This window comes from Amaranthus tricolor, chromosome 8 (genome assembly GCF_026212465.1).
Source record: "Amaranthus tricolor cultivar Red isolate AtriRed21 chromosome 8, ASM2621246v1, whole genome shotgun sequence".
In the NCBI taxonomy this organism is placed as follows: Eukaryota; Viridiplantae; Streptophyta; class Magnoliopsida; order Caryophyllales; family Amaranthaceae; genus Amaranthus; species Amaranthus tricolor.
Window position 1 is genome coordinate 23,771,461 of NC_080054.1, and position 18,774 is coordinate 23,790,234.

Here is an 18,774-nt window from a genome sequence, read left to right on the forward strand (position 1 = left end):
TTAAAATATTCAAATAAATAAAGTTAGTTAAAAACATGTGAGAATCATAAGAAATATAAAAATTTTATACTGAAGTTAATGGAAGATATATAAGGGCCATAAACATTAATAAAATATTAAAATTAAAATGAATAAAGTTAAATATGTTTTAAATTTGTGATATACTTATGTCTAAAATAGAAAAACTATTTCGTAAAACATATAAAATGACCTAAAATAACATATAAAAACATCATAAAAAAAAGAGAAAGTATAGTCTAAATTAGTTATAGAAAAATCAATTGAGACCAACTACAATTATAAATTTTCAAATTCATCCAATAAATATAATTATTAGCATATAAATTCTTGTTAAAAAAAGTCTAAATAACTCTCAAATAAAAGTTAGATAAAATTGAGTGGGACCGACGAGAGGGTATGCCTTTATGGCATGCTATTAATGCATCGAGAGTTCAATTTTAGTTTTGTAAACCACTTCCTTTCATTTTTCTTTTTCATAAAAAAAATGGGCCACCTTTTTTTCAGTCTTGTTCTACCACTTATCTTGTCGTCAGTATACGGCCAAGGTCCACCCCCACTGACACCACAAGCCCAAGAATTCATAGATGCACACAACCAAGCCCGGGCCCAAGTCGGAGTAGGGCCACTAAAATGGAGCCCGACTCTAGCCAACGCCACAGCCCGTTTAGTGATGTATCAGAGGCTGAAAAACTACTGTCAATTCGCAGATCTGAGTAGCAACAAGATCAAGTACGGGGCCAACCAGTTATGGGCACAAGGTTCGGTTGTGGGCCCGAAAATGGCTGTGGATGCTTGGGTGGCAGAAAAGAAGTACTATAATCATGAGAATAACACGTGTACGATGGGGCAACAGTGTGGGGTCTACACACAGGTGGTGTGGCGGAAGACGGCGGAGTTGGGGTGTTCGCAGACAAGTTGTGTTAAGAATGGAACGAGTTTAACGGTTTGTTATTATAATCCGCCTGGTAATATCGTCGGTGAAAGTCCTTACTAGTTTGAAATTCTAAGTAAGAATAATAGATGTATTAAAATGATTTATGGATCTGTATGAATTCAAAGATCATTGAATGTATCAAGATTCAAGATACTGTTTTCTATTATTTTGGTGTATTTTAATTTTTTTTTAATCGTATATCTCATTGGCTTGTGTGTTGATCAGATATTTAGAACTTTTGACGATCTGACTTGGCTTCAATAATAATAATAATAATAATAATAATAATAATAATAACCATAAATTAACTAGAATAATTTAATATTTTCTTAATTTTCTTATAATAATTCCACGTATTGATTAATCATGAATAATTTTAATAATAGGGGTATTTCTTAGAATAACCTGGAATTAGATGACTTGTTATAACAAGTTTTATTTATTTTTAAATAAAGATAAATTAAAATGAAATGTAAAAAAATGTTAGAATTTTCTATAATAATACAACTTGTTTTATATGAGATTGTCCTCAATACGAGACGGCCTAAGTGATTATTATTATAGACTAAATATACATGAACTAGTATAATAAAAAAGTGTCACCACCATGTGATCGTCTCATTTAAAAATTCTGATATTAATAATACTCCCTTTGTTTTTATATTTTTTCTCGAATAGAATTTACGAATTTTAGTGTCAAACTTTGAATATAATTTTTCATTAATCTATATGAAAACATTCTCATCTCAATATATACTTTCTAAAATATTAATTTTTTAGAATTTTTAAAAACTCACAAGTTAAATTGTTTCACCTCTAAATTCGCATTGGGATCCATGAAAAAAATAAATGGGAAGAACATTGAAAATAGAAGAAATATTATGAGTTTGGGCGCTCAACTTATAGCTCGACTTTTATAAACTTTTTGTAAATTCGTTTATGATTTGAGATACATTAAAAAATAAATAAATAAATGACTTATAATAATAATAATAATAATAATAATAATAATAATAATAATAATAATAATAATAATTAAATTTCTCTTCAATCCTAGAATATTTTTAAATTAGAAATTCAATTTGATAATACAATGTTCTATATTTGATAATACAGTTTGATAACACACTGAATTCTAATACTATTTTACAATTTTGAAATGGGTCGGGATTGGGTAATTGAAATGAGGATGAAAAGATTTAATACTCCCTCCTATTCAGCTTAGGAGTCCCATTTGACTTTTCACGGATTTTAGAGAGAGTCAAAATGGGACCCTAAGGGTAGGAAAGAGAGTGATATTATGAGTTTTTAATGTAAGGATTAAGGAATTAATGATTCCCTCCAATTTCAAGCAATTTGTAGCCCAATTTAAAAGCTGATTTTTTGGCACCAAAAGTCTGAAATTTTTTTCAGTACAAGGCCAAAATTACATCGATCATCTAGTTAAGTCCGGAATTACATAATTAAGTCCTATGTTTACAATAATTTTTGGAAATTACATAGGACTTTAGATTATTAAAGAAAATTAAATACATCAGTTACGGTATCTCAGATAGCCTTCTCAATTCTTCAACAGCTTCGGTGTAGTTGCAGTCGTTACTGATTATTTGAGTGCGAATTTTTTTGCGAACATTGACTTTAGATTTTCCAAATTACCAAAAATGACGCATTAATAATTTGGTAATTTTCAAATTGAAAAAATTCATCACATTACCCAAATTTATTTGAAACCCCAAATTAAAATGTCCAAAAGTAAGGAAATCAGAAGGAAATCAAAAATTGCCGCCAGTGCAAGAAAACGAAATTGGTGTCTGGCGCCATTTATTCAACAAAAATTTCAAAGCACACTACAAAATGAAAATGGAAGTGGCATAAATTGAGATTAATGGGTATTAGGCGCCAAAAAATGAATTGTAAAACAACAAAAATAATCAATCATTACATGAAAAAACGGAAACAATAAATAGACGCTGACAATGGTCATTTATTACACATTCATCTAAAAAAATGGCTCCTTTAAAAAACTTAAGTACTCAACAAAGAACACAAATAATGCAGAAGCTGCTGTCTGCATAAAATAAGAAGGGCAAACCAGTGCTAGGCACAATCAATGCACTTGCGACTGAGTTTCAAGTGTGTAGGAAAACAATCACACGTTTGTGGAGTGAAGTAAAGAAGCAAATCACGAATAACAACACAGTGATTAACCTCAACAGCAAGAAAGTGGGCAGAGAAGCAGCAACAAAATCAAATTCGATGAACAAAAGTTTAAGGCCATTAAATATGAAATCAAGGGTGCTCAACATTCAGTAGCTAAGCAGATGGAGGTACCACAAACAACGGTGTGTAGGTGGAAGAAGAACAAAGTCATAAGAAAGCACACAAACGCAATCAAATCGACTTTGAATGAAAACAACAAGTTACACAGATAAGCTTTGCATTATCTAAATGTGAATATGGTGAACAAAATGATGCATTCAAGTTTAAGCTTGTGGAACTGATTGGCTATGCAAGGGGGATTGATCAAGGGACTATGCAAGTCAATGACAATGTTGACATTGGAATGTAGAATTATCAGAAAATAGCAACAACCAATTTCAAAGAATTTCAACAGGAGAAACAGAAATCAGCATATGAACAAAAAAAACAGCAACCAACACTTTTTTTGGGATACACAGTAAAGCAACAACAGCACAGAACAGCAGCCAACACAATCTTAACCAACACAGCAACATGTTTCAAATGTAAATTCCTTTTGACTTTGGACATATTTATGGAATCTTTAACATGGGATGTTTCAGATGCAAAAAACAAAATTTTATGTTGTTTTCAATGAAACATTTGTATTCAAATATTTATTAATGAAAAAATTGGTTGTTTTAGTAGTCTCAGGTAAACTTATTTATTTTTTTGAAATCATTGAGTGGAAAATCGAACATCTTTGTGCTTAAAACGTTGGAAAACAATCCAAACCACGTTTAATCGATTTTATGGTGGCTAAAAAATGTTCTCACTTACAGATCACAGAGCAATGAAATAAAATGCATACAAAAACGTTTAAATTAAAAATCATCATCAATCAAAATCAACATGCACCAAACACGAACAGAAACTCACTTGAGAAAGGACCAAGCTTATAAAGCCAATCTTCTTCTTCACAATCAGTATTCGAAAAAACAGCATCAATGGAAGAATATTCACGATCAGGATACATATCAGGCTCAGGTGTGTAAATGGGTTCACCTTCAGAGTCAAGTTCTCTTCCCCAGTTAGGATCAGTCTCAACAGAAGTTGAGTCATCATAGTAATCAAAACACTCTTCCTCAAACGATTTCAGTCCAGATCTAGGGTTTCCATCATCGAACCCTTAAACTCTATCTTAGAAGGCGATTTGTAAGGGGATTTGAGGATTCTCAGAAGTAAAGAAGTACGCAAGTTAGGATTTTTCATGGGTGAGTTGATTGTTAAGTTAGGGTTCTTCAGGGGTGAGGTTAATGACAGTTGAGGGTTCTTCAGGGGGGATTTAAAAGGCAAACTGGAGTTTGCCATGAGAAGAACACGAAAGAAATTAAAGAAGATGGTGAAGCATCAACCCAGATCTAGGGTTATCAGAGAACAACACGAATGAAATTAAGGAAGAAGGTGAAGCTTCAACCCAAAATTAGGGTTCTTAAAAGGGTAGAATACGAAAACAGTAAGGGGAATGGGGATGGGTAGGGTTTTAGGGTTAAAAAGGGAGGGAGTGTTTAAATGATTAGGTATGTTAATTAGGATTTAGATATGTTGATTAATTAAAAGGGAAGAAAATTAGTATGGGTAATGGAGGGTATAATTGAAAATAGGATAAAGCTACTAAGGGCATAAAAGTCAAAAACCCATATAAAAAATAAAAATGGGACAATTAAGGTGACTTGACCATAAAAGAAAATGGGACACACAAGCTAAATAGGAGAGAGTATTAAATTTACTTGCTCGTAGCCCCATAGTAATAGTAATTTCTTTTTGAGAATCGAGTTTTATTTATTTAAAATAAGTATTGAAATTATTTTAAAATGAATTTTCACTTGGTTTTATCTTTCTCTTGACCGATCTTATAATTTTTAAAAAAATCTCGTCAAAGACGAGAAGAGTTAGAAAGTACAGTTTGTTAAAAGTATATAACATATTATGAAGCCTCAATCATCAACTTAAACTTCTAATTAAATTGGTTCCTTAATACAGTATCAGAACTAATATATAACGAGATTATGATACATAAACATTGCTTGGTGGGTGGATCACAAAATATCTCTCAATCGCACTCAAATGTCGTCCACTACTGATCAGTGATCACTACCATCTTAAGTCTACTTCGTTCTCTCAGTTTTTTCAAACATCCTTTGCGGACCAGATTTAAAGTTAAAAAATTGTAAGTGGATGAAACTTTATAGTCATACAAACTTCACGATGCTAGAAAATAATAATGAAGCTAATACATATTAGTTAGGGAGTATTTTCTAAGATAATTCTCATTCCTTAATCATTGTGGTTCTTCATGTTTTATGGACATGAGGTAAAATAAAAATAATAAACCTTCATTATAGAGGATTAATTTTGTTTTTAATTATTTGATAAAAGTAAAATTATAATTTTACAAGTGATTTTCTACGTTCTACTTGATAACATTTTAAGGTATCGAGTCTCTTTTTAGCTCTGATACTTAAAATTACCACGAAGATATCAGTCACTTTTTAGCTCTGATGCTTAAATTTATCACGGATTTGTCCTTTATCGTAATCAATTTGCCCATTTAATAATCAAAAGAAGTCATAAAAAGACTTTTGATCATGGTGTCGATACCTTAATTTATATATTTCAACTTTTATAAAAGAAAAAACATAATCATGTGAGATTCTATTTTATTCGTCTTATTGTATACTTACATAAGACCAAATTTTTATAATTTTAAGTTTAAACAATCGGACAAATTATTTAGTATAAATAATATGTTACGGAGCAATGAAAAGAAGCAAATATAAATAACAAATGCGACAAAGCATAAAACAACTAATAAATACACGAAATTTATATAGCTAGACTCAACCAGGATCACAATCACAATATATACTTCTATCTCATATAAATAAGACCTAATTAGTCATCTATTGCTATTAAATTGTCATATTTTTTTTAACAAACTAAGTTGTTCCATAAAATAAGAAAATGTAACAACTTAACTATGACGGAAGACTAATTATTAGTAGCTAAGCTAGCTAGTACAACAAATATAGCTAATACTAATTTTTTATTGTCATACAAAACGGTTTTTTATTCAGAATTTTTTGAGTCTTATGGTGCAAACTAAAAAATAGTTCAGTTTAATTTGTTTTTCAAGGAGTGGTTCCAACAGTAAGTTTGTCGGTCGAAATTTTACGAGATTTGATGGCTCCAATATTATTGGAAGACGTACACTGGCTATGGCAACGATCCTTACCACAAAATTCAGGTGTTGTGCCACAATATCCAGACATACTACAGCAGAATCCGACAGGACAAGTGCCGTTGTGCGCTAATTTCCCACATCTAAAGCCTGCTTTTGATTTTCCCATTAGGAGTATCAACAGCACTGCAATTATTGCTACACTTTTCATCTGCTTAATCATTGTATATGATTGATTAACAATTAACAACTTGCTTAATATGAATGATTATTTTAAAATGAAAATAAATGTGGTTTTTATAAATGTGTACGTTATTTATAGAAGTATTGGACGAGTATATGGAGATGGATGAATGGGCGGACGGACGGACGGACTAGAAAGTGAAACGTGTTGAAAGAAGGTAGTGTTGGTTTAATAGATGGCAGCGGAGGCATTTGCCATGCGAAGTAATGGCATCAAGCAGAGGCAGCTGGAGATCATATTGCATTATATTTTATTTTGATCCATCCTATTTATTTCAATTATTTTTATTTTTAGACAATAACTCGCCACTTTTTTTAATATAATTTATATATTTTAACTCTCTTTTAATTTTATCCACGCAATTTATTTTCTCTCTTTATTTATTATTATTTTCTTAAAACTTCTTCACTTTCTCTTTAATGCAATTTAACGAGGACAAATGAATAGTCTAGAACTGCTAACCTTGATATTTTGTACGATTATTTTGTCTTATTTGTCTGGTGTACACCCAAATAGGGATGGCATAATGAGTATGTCCTCCCCTTCTCGTATCTACATAAAAATCTAACTTTTGTTTATGATGGATAAAATTTTTATACCTATATATGTATATTTAGGTATGTATTTAAACTCATTCTTATTTATTATAGCCAATTAGATATACTATGCATATACTATCTATTTTGTTTTAGTTGCAACATAGTAACTTGCACAATATTTAAGAAATACCATTATTCAAAGCAAAATGATAATTTTACCCCATTTTACATGGATAAGATCGATAATAATATGTAGGAAAAAGAATAAAGTAAGGTAAAATAGAGAATTATATAGTTGCTTTTTGCCAAATAGCTTGCAAGTAATATTAAACATCTAAAAATAAAAAATATTGCAAGTAAATTGGAACGAAAGAAGTATAATGTATATACGCACCTTATTTTTGTCTCACATTTATTTTCGTATTACAAAAAATTTGATAAATTTTAATTGTATATCTTATTTGATTGTCATTATAAAGAATTGACAAATTTCTATAGAGAATGGCAATAAATTTGATTGTATATTTTATTTGATTTAAATCATGTAATGTAAAAAGATAAACTTAATATTTTTAATTGCGTGAATAATTTTTAATAAAAATAAAAAAAAAAAGTTGATTTAAAGTAGTACATATGAGGTGGGATAGAATGGATATGGGGCAAGATGGGTAGATATGAGGTGACATATGTGGATATAGGGTGAATAAGACCTTATATTACCATCAACAACGCAATAGCCCCCATGACGGATAAAAATTGGGAGTTATTATATTTCGCCACCCTTTTCATTTTATCGCCACCCCCCCTTCCCAGGAAATTACGTATTTGCCCCTGAAGTTTAAAAAATTACAAAATTGCCACTCCTTACAAATTTCTTATTTATAATAATAATAATAATAATAATAATAATTAACTTTTTATATTCTTAAAAAAGAATATAAATAAAATTAATAATAATAACAGTAATAATAATAATAATAATAATAATAATAATAATAATAATAATAATAATAATAATAATAACAACAATAATAAAATTAAAATTAATAATTAAAAAAAAAAAATTGAGTCGCCCAAAACTGGGCGATTGAACCATAGTTCAGCCGCCCAGAACCGGGCGACTGGACCTCGGTTCAGTCGCCCAATTTTGGGCGACTCAATTTTTTTTTTTTTTTTTTTTTTGCTTTTTGGAAAATAATAATAATAATACTAATACTAATAATAATAACTTATAGTTTAATGTGGCTTATTAGCTCAGTTGGTTAGAGCGTTGTACTAATAACATAAAGGTCACAGTCTCAAGATCTGTACAAGTCATTATTTAATAATTATTAATTTTATAAAATAATGACTTGTACAACTCTCGAACCTGTGACCTTTATGTTATTAGTACAACGCTCTAACCAACTGAGCTAATAAGCCACATTAATTTATAAGTTATTATTATTTGTATTAGTATTATTATTATTATTTTCCAAAAAGCAAAAAAAAAAAAAAAAAAATTGAGTCGTCCAAAATTGGGCGACTGAACCGGGGTCCAGTCGCCCGGTTCTGGGCGGCTGAACCATGGTTCAATCGCCCAGTTCTGGGCGACTGGACCCCGGTTCAATCGCCCAATTTTGGGCGACTCAATTTTTTTTTCTTTTTGGAAAATAATAATAATAATAATAATAATAATAATAATAATAATAATAATAATTTTATTTATATTCTTTTTGAAGAATATAAAAAGTTAATTATTATTATTATTGTTATTGATATAATAATAATAATAATAATAATAATAATAATAATTATTATTATTATTATTATTATTATTATTATTATTATTATTATTAATATTATTATTATTAATATTATTATTATTATTATTATTATTATTATTATTATTATTATAAATAAGAAATTTGAAATGAGTGGCAAAATTGTAATTTTAAAAAAATCAGGGGCAAATTCGTAATTTCATTTGGAGGGGGGTGGCGAAATTTAAGGATCGGGTAAAAATTTTTATAACCCTAAACTAATATTTATATTTGTCCCAACTAAAGTGAATACGGTGCAAACCTATATAAATTTATTTTCTTGCCTTCTAAACACGCAAAAACTCACTAGTGTTGCCCTCGTTATTTCACTTGATTCTCTCAATTATTATATAAAAGTTATTGCTTAGTTTTTTTAAGTGACTTATTGCTTAGCTAATTCAATATGATATATGATTTTTTTTAATAGTACATAGGCTAAAAGAAGCGAAGGGTTAAGTGATAATTGAATTTATCACTACTTAATATTCTCCAAGTAAAATAATACCCGATTTTCAACATTATTATATGAGTTGCTTTAATTTATCAAACTTATAAAATATGAACTTATAGAAAAATTTGGATGAAATTAAGGTCAATACTATCGCTCTAAGTTCTTTCTGAATTTCAATGTGTTAAATGGATTGCTGCTAGCTAAACTTGTACTCATACAAAGTTAGAACAAAATTATGAGAAAATTAAATGATGTTTATTACATTATTCTAAATATACTATACCTTAAATGTGATACCTCGAATTAAGCTTTAAAAAGGACTGATAAACTACTCATATAAACAAGGTGCATCTTCTTTTCTAGGGAGCCCATTTGCTAAGAACTCTACAGTTAAGTGTGTTTGGTGGGGAGCAATTTTAGAATCGGTGACCTCCTGGGAAATTTTTTCAGATGCGCACAAGTGAGGTCAAAGTGAAGAAAACAAAAAAGCCAAGTTAATGTGAAGGAATTCTTATATATTGAAAACTGTTGTACATGGGCTATGATATTTGGTAAAGAACAATAAACAAACTAATAAAGAAAAGGGAAGTGTCAAAAAGTACTTAATAAAAAAAAATTTCAAAAAAGTACCTAAAAAAATTTCTTTTTCCAAAACATACCTAATAAAAAATTTTCTTTTCAAAAGAGTACTAAGTAACGGCTGGAGTTAAGTTTTCCGTTATCTTTTTTGTCCATCTTTAAAAAGAGTACTTAATAAAAATTTTTTTTTCAAAAGAGTATTTAATAAAATTTTTTTTTTTCAAATGAGTACCTAACGGCTAGGGATAATGATATAGTTGGTGGAGTTATACTAAGATGAGTTCTTGCAAGTCTTCTTGTAATGGCCATTCCCACACTTGTTTTGCTTGAAGTCTCTTTCAACAAAATTCTTGTTCTTCTTTCCATCTCTACCCTCATCAAACTCGGGCTTTCGCTTGTTTTTTGTAGGTCTTCCTGGCATATTTCTAAAAGGTAAAGGAAGAGGCTTATCTAATTGAAAAGTTGGCCAACGCCTGTGACTAGGCATTCCATGGAATGTTAAAGCATAGGTTTTTGCATGTTGACGATAACAATGTTCTAAGAGTTATATATGATGTTGTATTTGTATTGAATAATTATGTTGTGTTCTTGGTACTCTTTTGAAAAGAAAACTTTTATTATGTACTCTTTTGAAAAGAAAAATTTTATTAGGTACTCTTTTAAAAAGAAAAATTTTTATTAGGTACTTTTTAAAGATAGGCAAAAAAGATAACGGAAAACTTAACCTCAGCCGTTATTTGGTACTTCTTTTGAAAAGAAAATTTTTTATTAGGTATGTTTTGGAAAAAAAAATTTTATTAGGTACTTTTTGAAAAAAAAAATTTATTAGGTAGTTTTTGACATTTTTCCCTAAAGAAAACAACCTAAAACAGAGATGAAGAGCAAGCAACAACACACAATATATAAGGTATTTAATGATATCCCTCCTCAGACAAAATATCTTATCATTAATATAAGCAAGAATACACTAATGACTCACCTTACAAGCTTCAAGAACACCCTCTCAAAGCAAAAGATTGAACCTTTAACTCCATCTCACACATTATGCATAAACAAAGATGAAGAGCTCTTATGGTGTGAACCCTAACTTTCAATCTTGCATATGCCTCTCTCAATACCCTAATGATGTTCTAAGACTCCAAATATTAGCCCTAAAACATATTAGAATAACCTAAGTTAAAAGGGCTTAAAGCCCACCAAAAACCGCATACGAAACAGAAGCAGTCGAATGAGGGACCTGTTGGTCGCTCGGGTCGAGCACCATTGCTCACCTGGTCAAGCCACTGACTAGAACTCACTGGATGCTTGCTGCTTGTTGGCTCGATCGAGCCCTATACGCTCGGCCAGTCGAGCCATCTTCAAGACTCCAATTTTCGTTCCTTCTCATCATTTAGGCTTTCTAATCTACCCTCATCAATCACTTCATTGATTGACCCAAAGCATAAGCTCTCATACTTCCTTGCACTCACCACTTCGCTCTCAAACGTGCAAGCTAAGAAGTACGCTATGAGGTGATTGAACTCACCTCCATCAAGGTGAGATTTGGTGCTTGATTCAACAAAACCAATATGTTATGATGATCATGAGAAAGAAATACAACTTATGTTTTAAAAAATATATAGAATGTCTAAGTGTTTTATCTCAAAGGTTCTTATATCAGCCTAACTATCAATTAGTAATATTAGGAATAGTCCATCAAGTTTATATATTAGTCATTCTCTCTTATTATTTCTCGAGTCAGGGGACTCTTTTGGTCGCCCTCTCTCCTTTATGGGTATAAATTGCCGCCGTCTTTCTCTTCCCAGACCCTGACCATAGTTTTCTATGAGTGGGATACACTAGATATGATGATGATGCCAGCGTATGTTAAGCAAATACATAACTAGATGAAAATCAAACTTAATCATTTCTTAAAAGATATAGAGTCTTCAAGTTTTCACAAGACCAGATTATGTGGACCCATTTCTAGTAAAAACAAAAACTAGGAGTTTATTTGTAGCAAGCTATAGAACAAAACGACTTTGGTCTTCACATTCAGGAACACATCTAGGATAATGTATAAGATTGAGGTTCAAGGCACAACAGCAGGAATTTTGGCGAGTCTTAGGAACATCTTTTGACTGAGCGGCCTGCTGTTGAGCTTGCACTTGCACTTGCACTTGCACTTGCTTATCAGTCATGTTGAGCAGACACTGACTTTGACACTGGCCACGCCCACAGTACTCAGGCGTGGTACCACAAAACCCATACCTACTACAACATAACCCACCCGAATAAAGTTTCCCACCCGATCGCCACCCACACTGATTGCCCCCCATGAACTGCTCTATAATTAACAGTGTCATCATCATCACCATTAGTATAACACTACAATAATAAGTCTTCATTTTCATCATTTTGTTCTAAGTGATGTTCACAATGTGGGTGTGATCGTGTGAGATGAAGTTAAACTCGAGAGTTGAGACGGCCACTATTTATAGAAAGAATTTTAGTATTTAGTGTGCTGAGTACCGGATCTAGTTTATGTATCAGTTAACTTCTTTTTACATCTTTAATATAAAATTATAAATGAATTAATCTTCTAACACTTTTATCCTGACAATGGGTCAACATTAATCAAATTACATACTTTTAACGTCTTATCTTCGTTTCCTAATCACATGAGACGTAGATTCTAATACCATGTAAAGAAACCAACTCAACTAAAAAAATAAGGTAACAATGTCATGTTATAAACTCTAAGAAAAAGTGTCAATTAAATCAATTAGAATTACTTAAAATATTATTCCATTTGCCTCAATATCAAACATAAGAACACTTCAAAAAAAAGAAGTATCAAACAGAAGAAGCAATATACTTGCACTAAATAAATGCATTTACACAAAGGGGAAGCTTGCCACCTTCTATACTCCCTAGAACTAACCTCTAATAATGTACAAAACCAGAAATATTACACAAAAGAATAAAATTACACGACTACAAATTCTTGTGTGAGACAGACTTGCCGTGAGCCGTTGTTCATACATGGGTTGAATAGTCCAACTAATATAATTATTAGCATGAGTTTCTTGTTTTGAATTCGCCTCACCGAGAGACAGTCTCTCACAAGCGCTTATACGAAAATTTCTCCTGATAATAGCAAAATAGGAGTATATTTCAAAGGACTAAGGGTAGATCGTGAATAAAAGGGCACATTAAGATCACTTCACCAATTCCTTTGATATCAAATAGCGGAAGGTAAAATTATGAGGCATCCATTCGATGTTCTTGCGAGATTTTCCAGATTGACATTTCTTAAGAGACTTTCTTAGTGAATCGGACAATGAATGTTGGATCATTTCAATGATACTAACCGAGCACAAATTAGAATCTTTAGCATATGACTCAATTACCTTTGGTAACACTACTTTCTGATCTTTGTTCACCCCAAAGGTAGCACGGATGTACTCATCTTTCGCTGTTTCAAGCTCTAACAACACTCGTTTAGGGGTATATACTCGAACCTGCAAAAAACAGTTCAAAAACAAACTAAATTTAGGTGTCTTGTCGATATATTAGCATGTTCCATTTCGATGATTTAGTATGAGATCTGGCTTAGCATGAAATGGGTGTGACCGTGTGATGATGACTTACAGCAGGATCAGAGTGGCTTCCTGAACAAAGTGCAAAATGTAGTAGTGGCTCGGGATGCTCGAGTGCGTAGGCCAGACGGTTATCTCCGGATTTGAGTTTTGTCGTCCTTGGGGAAAGTAACATCCGTAGCCACTGAAACATCATACAGGAGATTCATAACATATTTTTAAACGAGTACATTGTTAGATTTAACCAACTATTCCATACGCAAACAAATGTCGAAGAACCAACCTTCCCAGGCCGAGACATTCTACAACCCAGGATAGAACTTTGAATGGTGTCCGCGCTTATAGTATGACCTCCAACGTTGTAGGCAGCCTGCATATATTCGAGATATATAAGTACGACAACTTAGAGCTTGTTTTGACCCGAAAGAGACCGATTCAAAGTCTTACCTTCAAAAGTAAGATGACTCTCTTCACATTGTTCTGCGGAATCCCATACGCTAGATATGCCTACAACGTATCACAAAGTGAATATATTCCAAATAGCATAGAAACTAAAAGGAAGATCTTTGAAAGAAAAAGGTAACTGCAAGAGATTATTACATGCATCACCAAAGCATTATGAACATTAATCCAGAATGCAAGCTTCTCCTCATGTTTCAATTTCGCCGCATCTACTTCTTGAAGTTGGCAGGTGAGTGACCTATAAAAAGAAAGACAAACTTAGTTAACATCATAAGATTTGTATCATAAACTTCATTTGTTTGTAATTTCTGTTAGAATACATAACATATTATGGGGCTTTAATCATCAGCTTAAACTTTTGGTTGAGTAGGTTCCTTGACGTGGTATCAAAAGCCAGCGCAACAAGAGGTTACGGATTCAAATCTCAACCACCCCTTCAATGAGGAAGGCTCTATGCTGCATCAACACTTCTAGCCTAAAGGGCTCTCGTGTGCGGAGGCGTGTTATAGTATATAATATATTCTAGAGCCTCAACCATCAGCTTAAGCTTTTGGTTGAATTGGTTCCTTGAAAATTTCCATGTCACAAATCTAGTAATGGAAAGGCGGCGAACAATTAGGGAAGTCTTACCTAAAATTCTGCAACATATACTCTACATCTACCAATTTCTGACTTTCTCTATGTATAAATGGGACTTCAACCATAGTGCTATAAGGACCACTAAACTCCTTAAGCCCTTCCACGTTGAATGGATTATCTAGACACACATCAAACGATGAATCTTTCCCGAAACCTGGGCTCCACACGTCACAATGATATTGAGGAGAAAACGCATCCATTGAAGACGATGAAGAATTAGGTGACGATAGACCGTTGTTTGCTGCAAGCGGCTCTCCCAATTTGCAAAATATGGCTGCCATGCACTTCACCATTTCTTCTGAAATCTTGTTTGGTGTCTCTGGAACATGGTCTGAAATACGCGTGCCAAGATGATCTGCTAGACTGATGATGTTTGAAGCAGCATACTGCGCAGAGAATCATATAACCATATTACGAACATAGTGCAAAAAATAATTCATTACAGGAAACCATAAGAATCACTGACCACGGTACTTTACACATTCAAATATCTGCAATGCAGAGAACAAAGTATAATTCAAATAACAATGGTATCAGTCTATCAGAGCCAAACTCAGAGTGGGTGGCTTGTGGCCTGGAAGAGCCAGCCGTGACCCAACATAACCGTGACCCAAGGCAGCCGTGAGCCAACGAAGATGTTGGCCTTATGGGGGGTCGATTGTTATGGTCAATTGCAAGGTATGGGACTTATCCCACATCGATTGTGTATGCAATTGGTGTAGATTTTATAGGCAAACGGGCTCTCTCACCTAATAGGTTTTTTGGGTGAACTATTATGTTTGTCCTATGACAATCTAGAAAAGGCATGTTCTTATGGATTTGGATAGAAACGTAAAGGGTAGAAAATTTTACCTCCGACATGGACAAGGGCTGAGAATGACATGCATGCAAAGCTTTAGCCACAGAGTCTTGAGAAGGCCTTGTAGGGAGTGCAGTACGATGTGATAGAGAGGAGTGGCAGCGATGGACATTAGAATCAAGAATCTTGCTATCATTAGGTTCTTTAGGTGTATTAGAAAGCGTCTTAGGAACATATAAAAATGCCGAGTGTTCAACCTTTGTAGCTGTCTCAGCTGCATCTTCATCTACAAACAATCGCCTTGACACCAGTGCAGGAGACGAGAGCTTTTGATCATTAACCGTAGGCGATATACAAGATATCTTGTTCTTGACAGTTGGAGATGTTGACGATGCTTGATGATCCTTCACAGTTGGAGAAACAGCTAATATCTGCTGATCAAAAGCTTTTCTGTACAGTGATAGAAGGTACTGCTCCAAATACCCAACTTCCAGTTCCAGCACCGCGATTTCCTTTATAAATTCGGTTGCAGGCTGAAACGAATAGCAGAAAATGAAGAAAACTCGGACAAGCCAACAAAGCAATGCACAATTCGGATTGATAATAACTAGTCTAAATTCTAAGAGAACTTACCTATCGTAAAAGCATCACATACACACTATGTTACTCGGACTCTTCATTTTGCTTCACGTACCCATGTCCGATCCTTGATCCTCGGACATTGGTATGGCACTTAGACACTTGCACACGTACTAGTATCTAACATCAGTACCCGAGTCCAAGTAACATAGCAAACACAGAATTTATCTAAATGGTGTGTCCATATTGACTATTGAGTACCATAGGCATTAGGAATTTAGGATACATATATGATTTAAAGAGAGACTTCGTTTGATGATCATAAAACACCTACCTTAAGGACTGGAGAAGACTCGTTAGACTCATAAGAAGACGACCCAAAACCTAATGCTTTTTCTAAAGCACGGCGAACAACAAATTGATCCTGCAATCTTTTCTCCAGTTGTAGAATCTAAATCAAATGTTATAAAAGAAAATCAGTTATAGCCTGTAAGATAGATCATAGATTCAAGAAAAATGTAGGGAAATTAATGCTTCAAGTTTAAGTACATAGATACTAGAGTTCATATCTTACCTCTTGTTTCAGTGAACCCTGAGTATCAACCCTTGGAGATTGCTGTTTATTCGTCTTCAAAGAGCCTCTAAACCGTCCCATGTCCTGTTAACCAATCAAGTTAACATGAAGAACAACACTCTGCTACATATAGCATACATAGGAGGTTCTGAGCATGTTTATCATGTTCGACCGCTTAGGGCCTCAAAAAATTTTAACTTAATATTAAATTGCGTAGTATATATTAAGTGTTTAAAGATATAAAGTTGTTAAAAAAAAACAACATAATTTTTTAAATTGCACAAGGCATTTAAAAAAATTTTTGCTTTGCTTCTACATATCCCATGGACCCTATTAGGATGTGATTAGGACAAAATTATGCAATTTCAATGATTAAAATACAAACAAAGTAAAATCTACTCACTTTGTGCACCGAAAAGCAACATACATAAAAAGCAATTCATATCCAAAGTCACATGGATGGAAAAGGTAAAAATATAAATAAATAAATAGAGAAAAATCAAGGCCGCCTCGCATCGTATCGGCTGCCATGTAAATTTTCAAAATAAACAAACTGATATTTCCCGCATTGTGAAGGTGTAAACTGCCGCTTTGGGTCGTATAAGGAATATCTAATGGTTTCGACCGATATTAAGGCCTTATGATAAACGCATCACTCCTGTCACTGCATCACCATTCTGTTACCGCGATAGTTACCGCATTTTTGCACAGGGTTTATATACACATTATTATCAAAATAATACATGACATAAGGAATCTAAGTAAGATTCATATCAATTGTTAGTCAAACAAACTAACAAACAAATAGTAAACTAACCAAAAAGTCCGAAACAAAAAATTAAAGCATTAATCTTCTTTTAAGCAAAAACAGAATATGGAAAGGATCAAAAATCAAAGTGGAAAGAAGAGAAACAAAAGAAAAGAAGCCATATCCTTACCAACTTTAGAGGAGGTGATTCTTCAAGGGAATCATCCAAGCCATTCTCAACTCTTCTTTTATCCGGAAAGCTGACAATAAGAATATTGAACACAATTTCAACTTCGAACAAGATATTCACCCATGACTTCACTCAAATCTTTTTCAAAGTTAAAAATTCCAAAGAACAAAGCAAAAGATATTACTATATAATATTCTACAACACTTTTAAGAACACTTTTTATTGTTTTTATCATCCATTCTCGTATAAACCAAATTAATTCTAGCAACACACACTTCCAATAAAACAAAACATAAAATCACCATCACCTCATTTATTTTTATTATTTTGCAAGGAAAAATAAAGAGAAAAAGCAATTAATGAGGGCCAAAAGGTGAGAATATGCATCTTGGGTTCGATTCTCATTGCGTCCACTCTAACACTTCCTTTACTCGGCCTACCCTCACTCTATGAGAGACATGATAAATTTGTTATTGGGTTTGTCACAACGGACCCGCACAAAAAAGAGTTGGTTGTACGCAAATCTAATAAGTTTTCTTCCTAAAACCAATTAATAATACGTCAAATGATGAAGTATATATATTAGTCGACCTCTCTCTAATTCTTAAGTTCAAAAAAGTAGCAAAAAATTAAAAGAATTGTTAAATGATCTTTTCTTCACCCATATTGTTCTCCTTGAATTACCCACTCTATAATCAGAGCCATTAATTCACTTGAAGTCAAAAAACAGTCCCATCAATTACTCATCACTAGCCCACAATACCCAAAAGAAACAAAGATTTGAACCCTAATAAACAAAATGTGCAAATCCAAAACCAAAAATCACCTCATTGAACGTTTGTGCCTTGGAATCATTCTGAGTTCCAGCAATTTCCCATCCCCAATTTCTTCAAACCCCATCTCTGAAAACCAAAAATCTTAATCAGAAAGTGCAATTTCGAGTGCAACTGCCAATAATCTTGAAAAAAAAACCCAGAAACAGTTAACTAACCTCAATGTGAATATGAAGAAAATCACCAGAATAGCAGAAACCCCACCAATATAAATTGTGCAAAAAACCCACCAAAATTAGGGCTTAGAAATCTCTGAAACATGCACTTTGTCTTGTTTGTATTTCAGGAAAACTCCATAAGAAGAAAATCAGAACAAAACACAATAAATCTCTCTGAATATAAGCAGAGAAGAAGTAATTATGAGATATGAAGACTTGCTA

The 18,774-nt window shown here is 32.7% G+C and overlaps 2 protein-coding genes across 3 annotated transcripts in view; one reads left to right on the forward strand and one right to left on the reverse strand.

The window, feature by feature from the left end:
• Window positions 1-454: 454 nt before the first annotated feature.
• On the forward strand, window positions 455-1,179 carry LOC130820479 (STS14 protein). The gene has a single exon (XM_057685868.1). The coding sequence runs from the start codon at window positions 506-508 to the stop codon at window positions 1,013-1,015; it is 510 nt and encodes a 169-aa protein (XP_057541851.1). The 5' UTR covers window positions 455-505; the 3' UTR covers window positions 1,016-1,179.
• An 11,565-nt stretch (window positions 1,180-12,744) lies between these two features.
• The window catches only part of LOC130820481 (uncharacterized), a 6,302-nt gene continuing 272 nt past the window's right edge, over window positions 12,745-18,774 (reverse strand). The window contains exons 1-13 of one of the 2 annotated variants that reach the window (XM_057685870.1): window positions 18,553-18,774; window positions 18,388-18,463; window positions 17,562-17,631; window positions 16,624-16,707; window positions 16,384-16,500; window positions 15,524-16,003; window positions 14,663-15,057; window positions 14,171-14,270; window positions 14,018-14,077; window positions 13,854-13,940; window positions 13,623-13,754; window positions 13,382-13,492; window positions 12,745-13,118 (exon numbers count right to left, since the gene is read on the reverse strand). The exon at window positions 18,553-18,774 is cut by the window's right edge and continues 272 nt beyond it. In XM_057685870.1, coding sequence (XP_057541853.1) covers window positions 13,092-13,118; window positions 13,382-13,492; window positions 13,623-13,754; window positions 13,854-13,940; window positions 14,018-14,077; window positions 14,171-14,270; window positions 14,663-15,057; window positions 15,524-16,003; window positions 16,384-16,500; window positions 16,624-16,707; window positions 17,562-17,631; window positions 18,388-18,461 — 1,737 coding nt within the window. In that variant the 5' untranslated portion in view covers window positions 18,462-18,463; window positions 18,553-18,774 and the 3' untranslated portion in view covers window positions 12,745-13,091. Of the gene's footprint in view, window positions 13,493-13,622; window positions 13,755-13,853; window positions 13,941-14,017; window positions 14,078-14,170; window positions 14,271-14,662; window positions 15,058-15,523; window positions 16,004-16,383; window positions 16,501-16,623; window positions 16,708-17,561; window positions 17,632-18,387; window positions 18,464-18,552 lie in introns of both variants that reach the window. The other variant, XM_057685869.1, reaches the window with a different exon arrangement.

Excerpts from the sequence above, each read along its gene's own strand:
- LOC130820479 (XM_057685868.1), top strand. The coding sequence starts at position 506 with ATGGGCCACCTTTTTTTCAGTCTTGTTCTACCACTTATCTTGTCGTCA.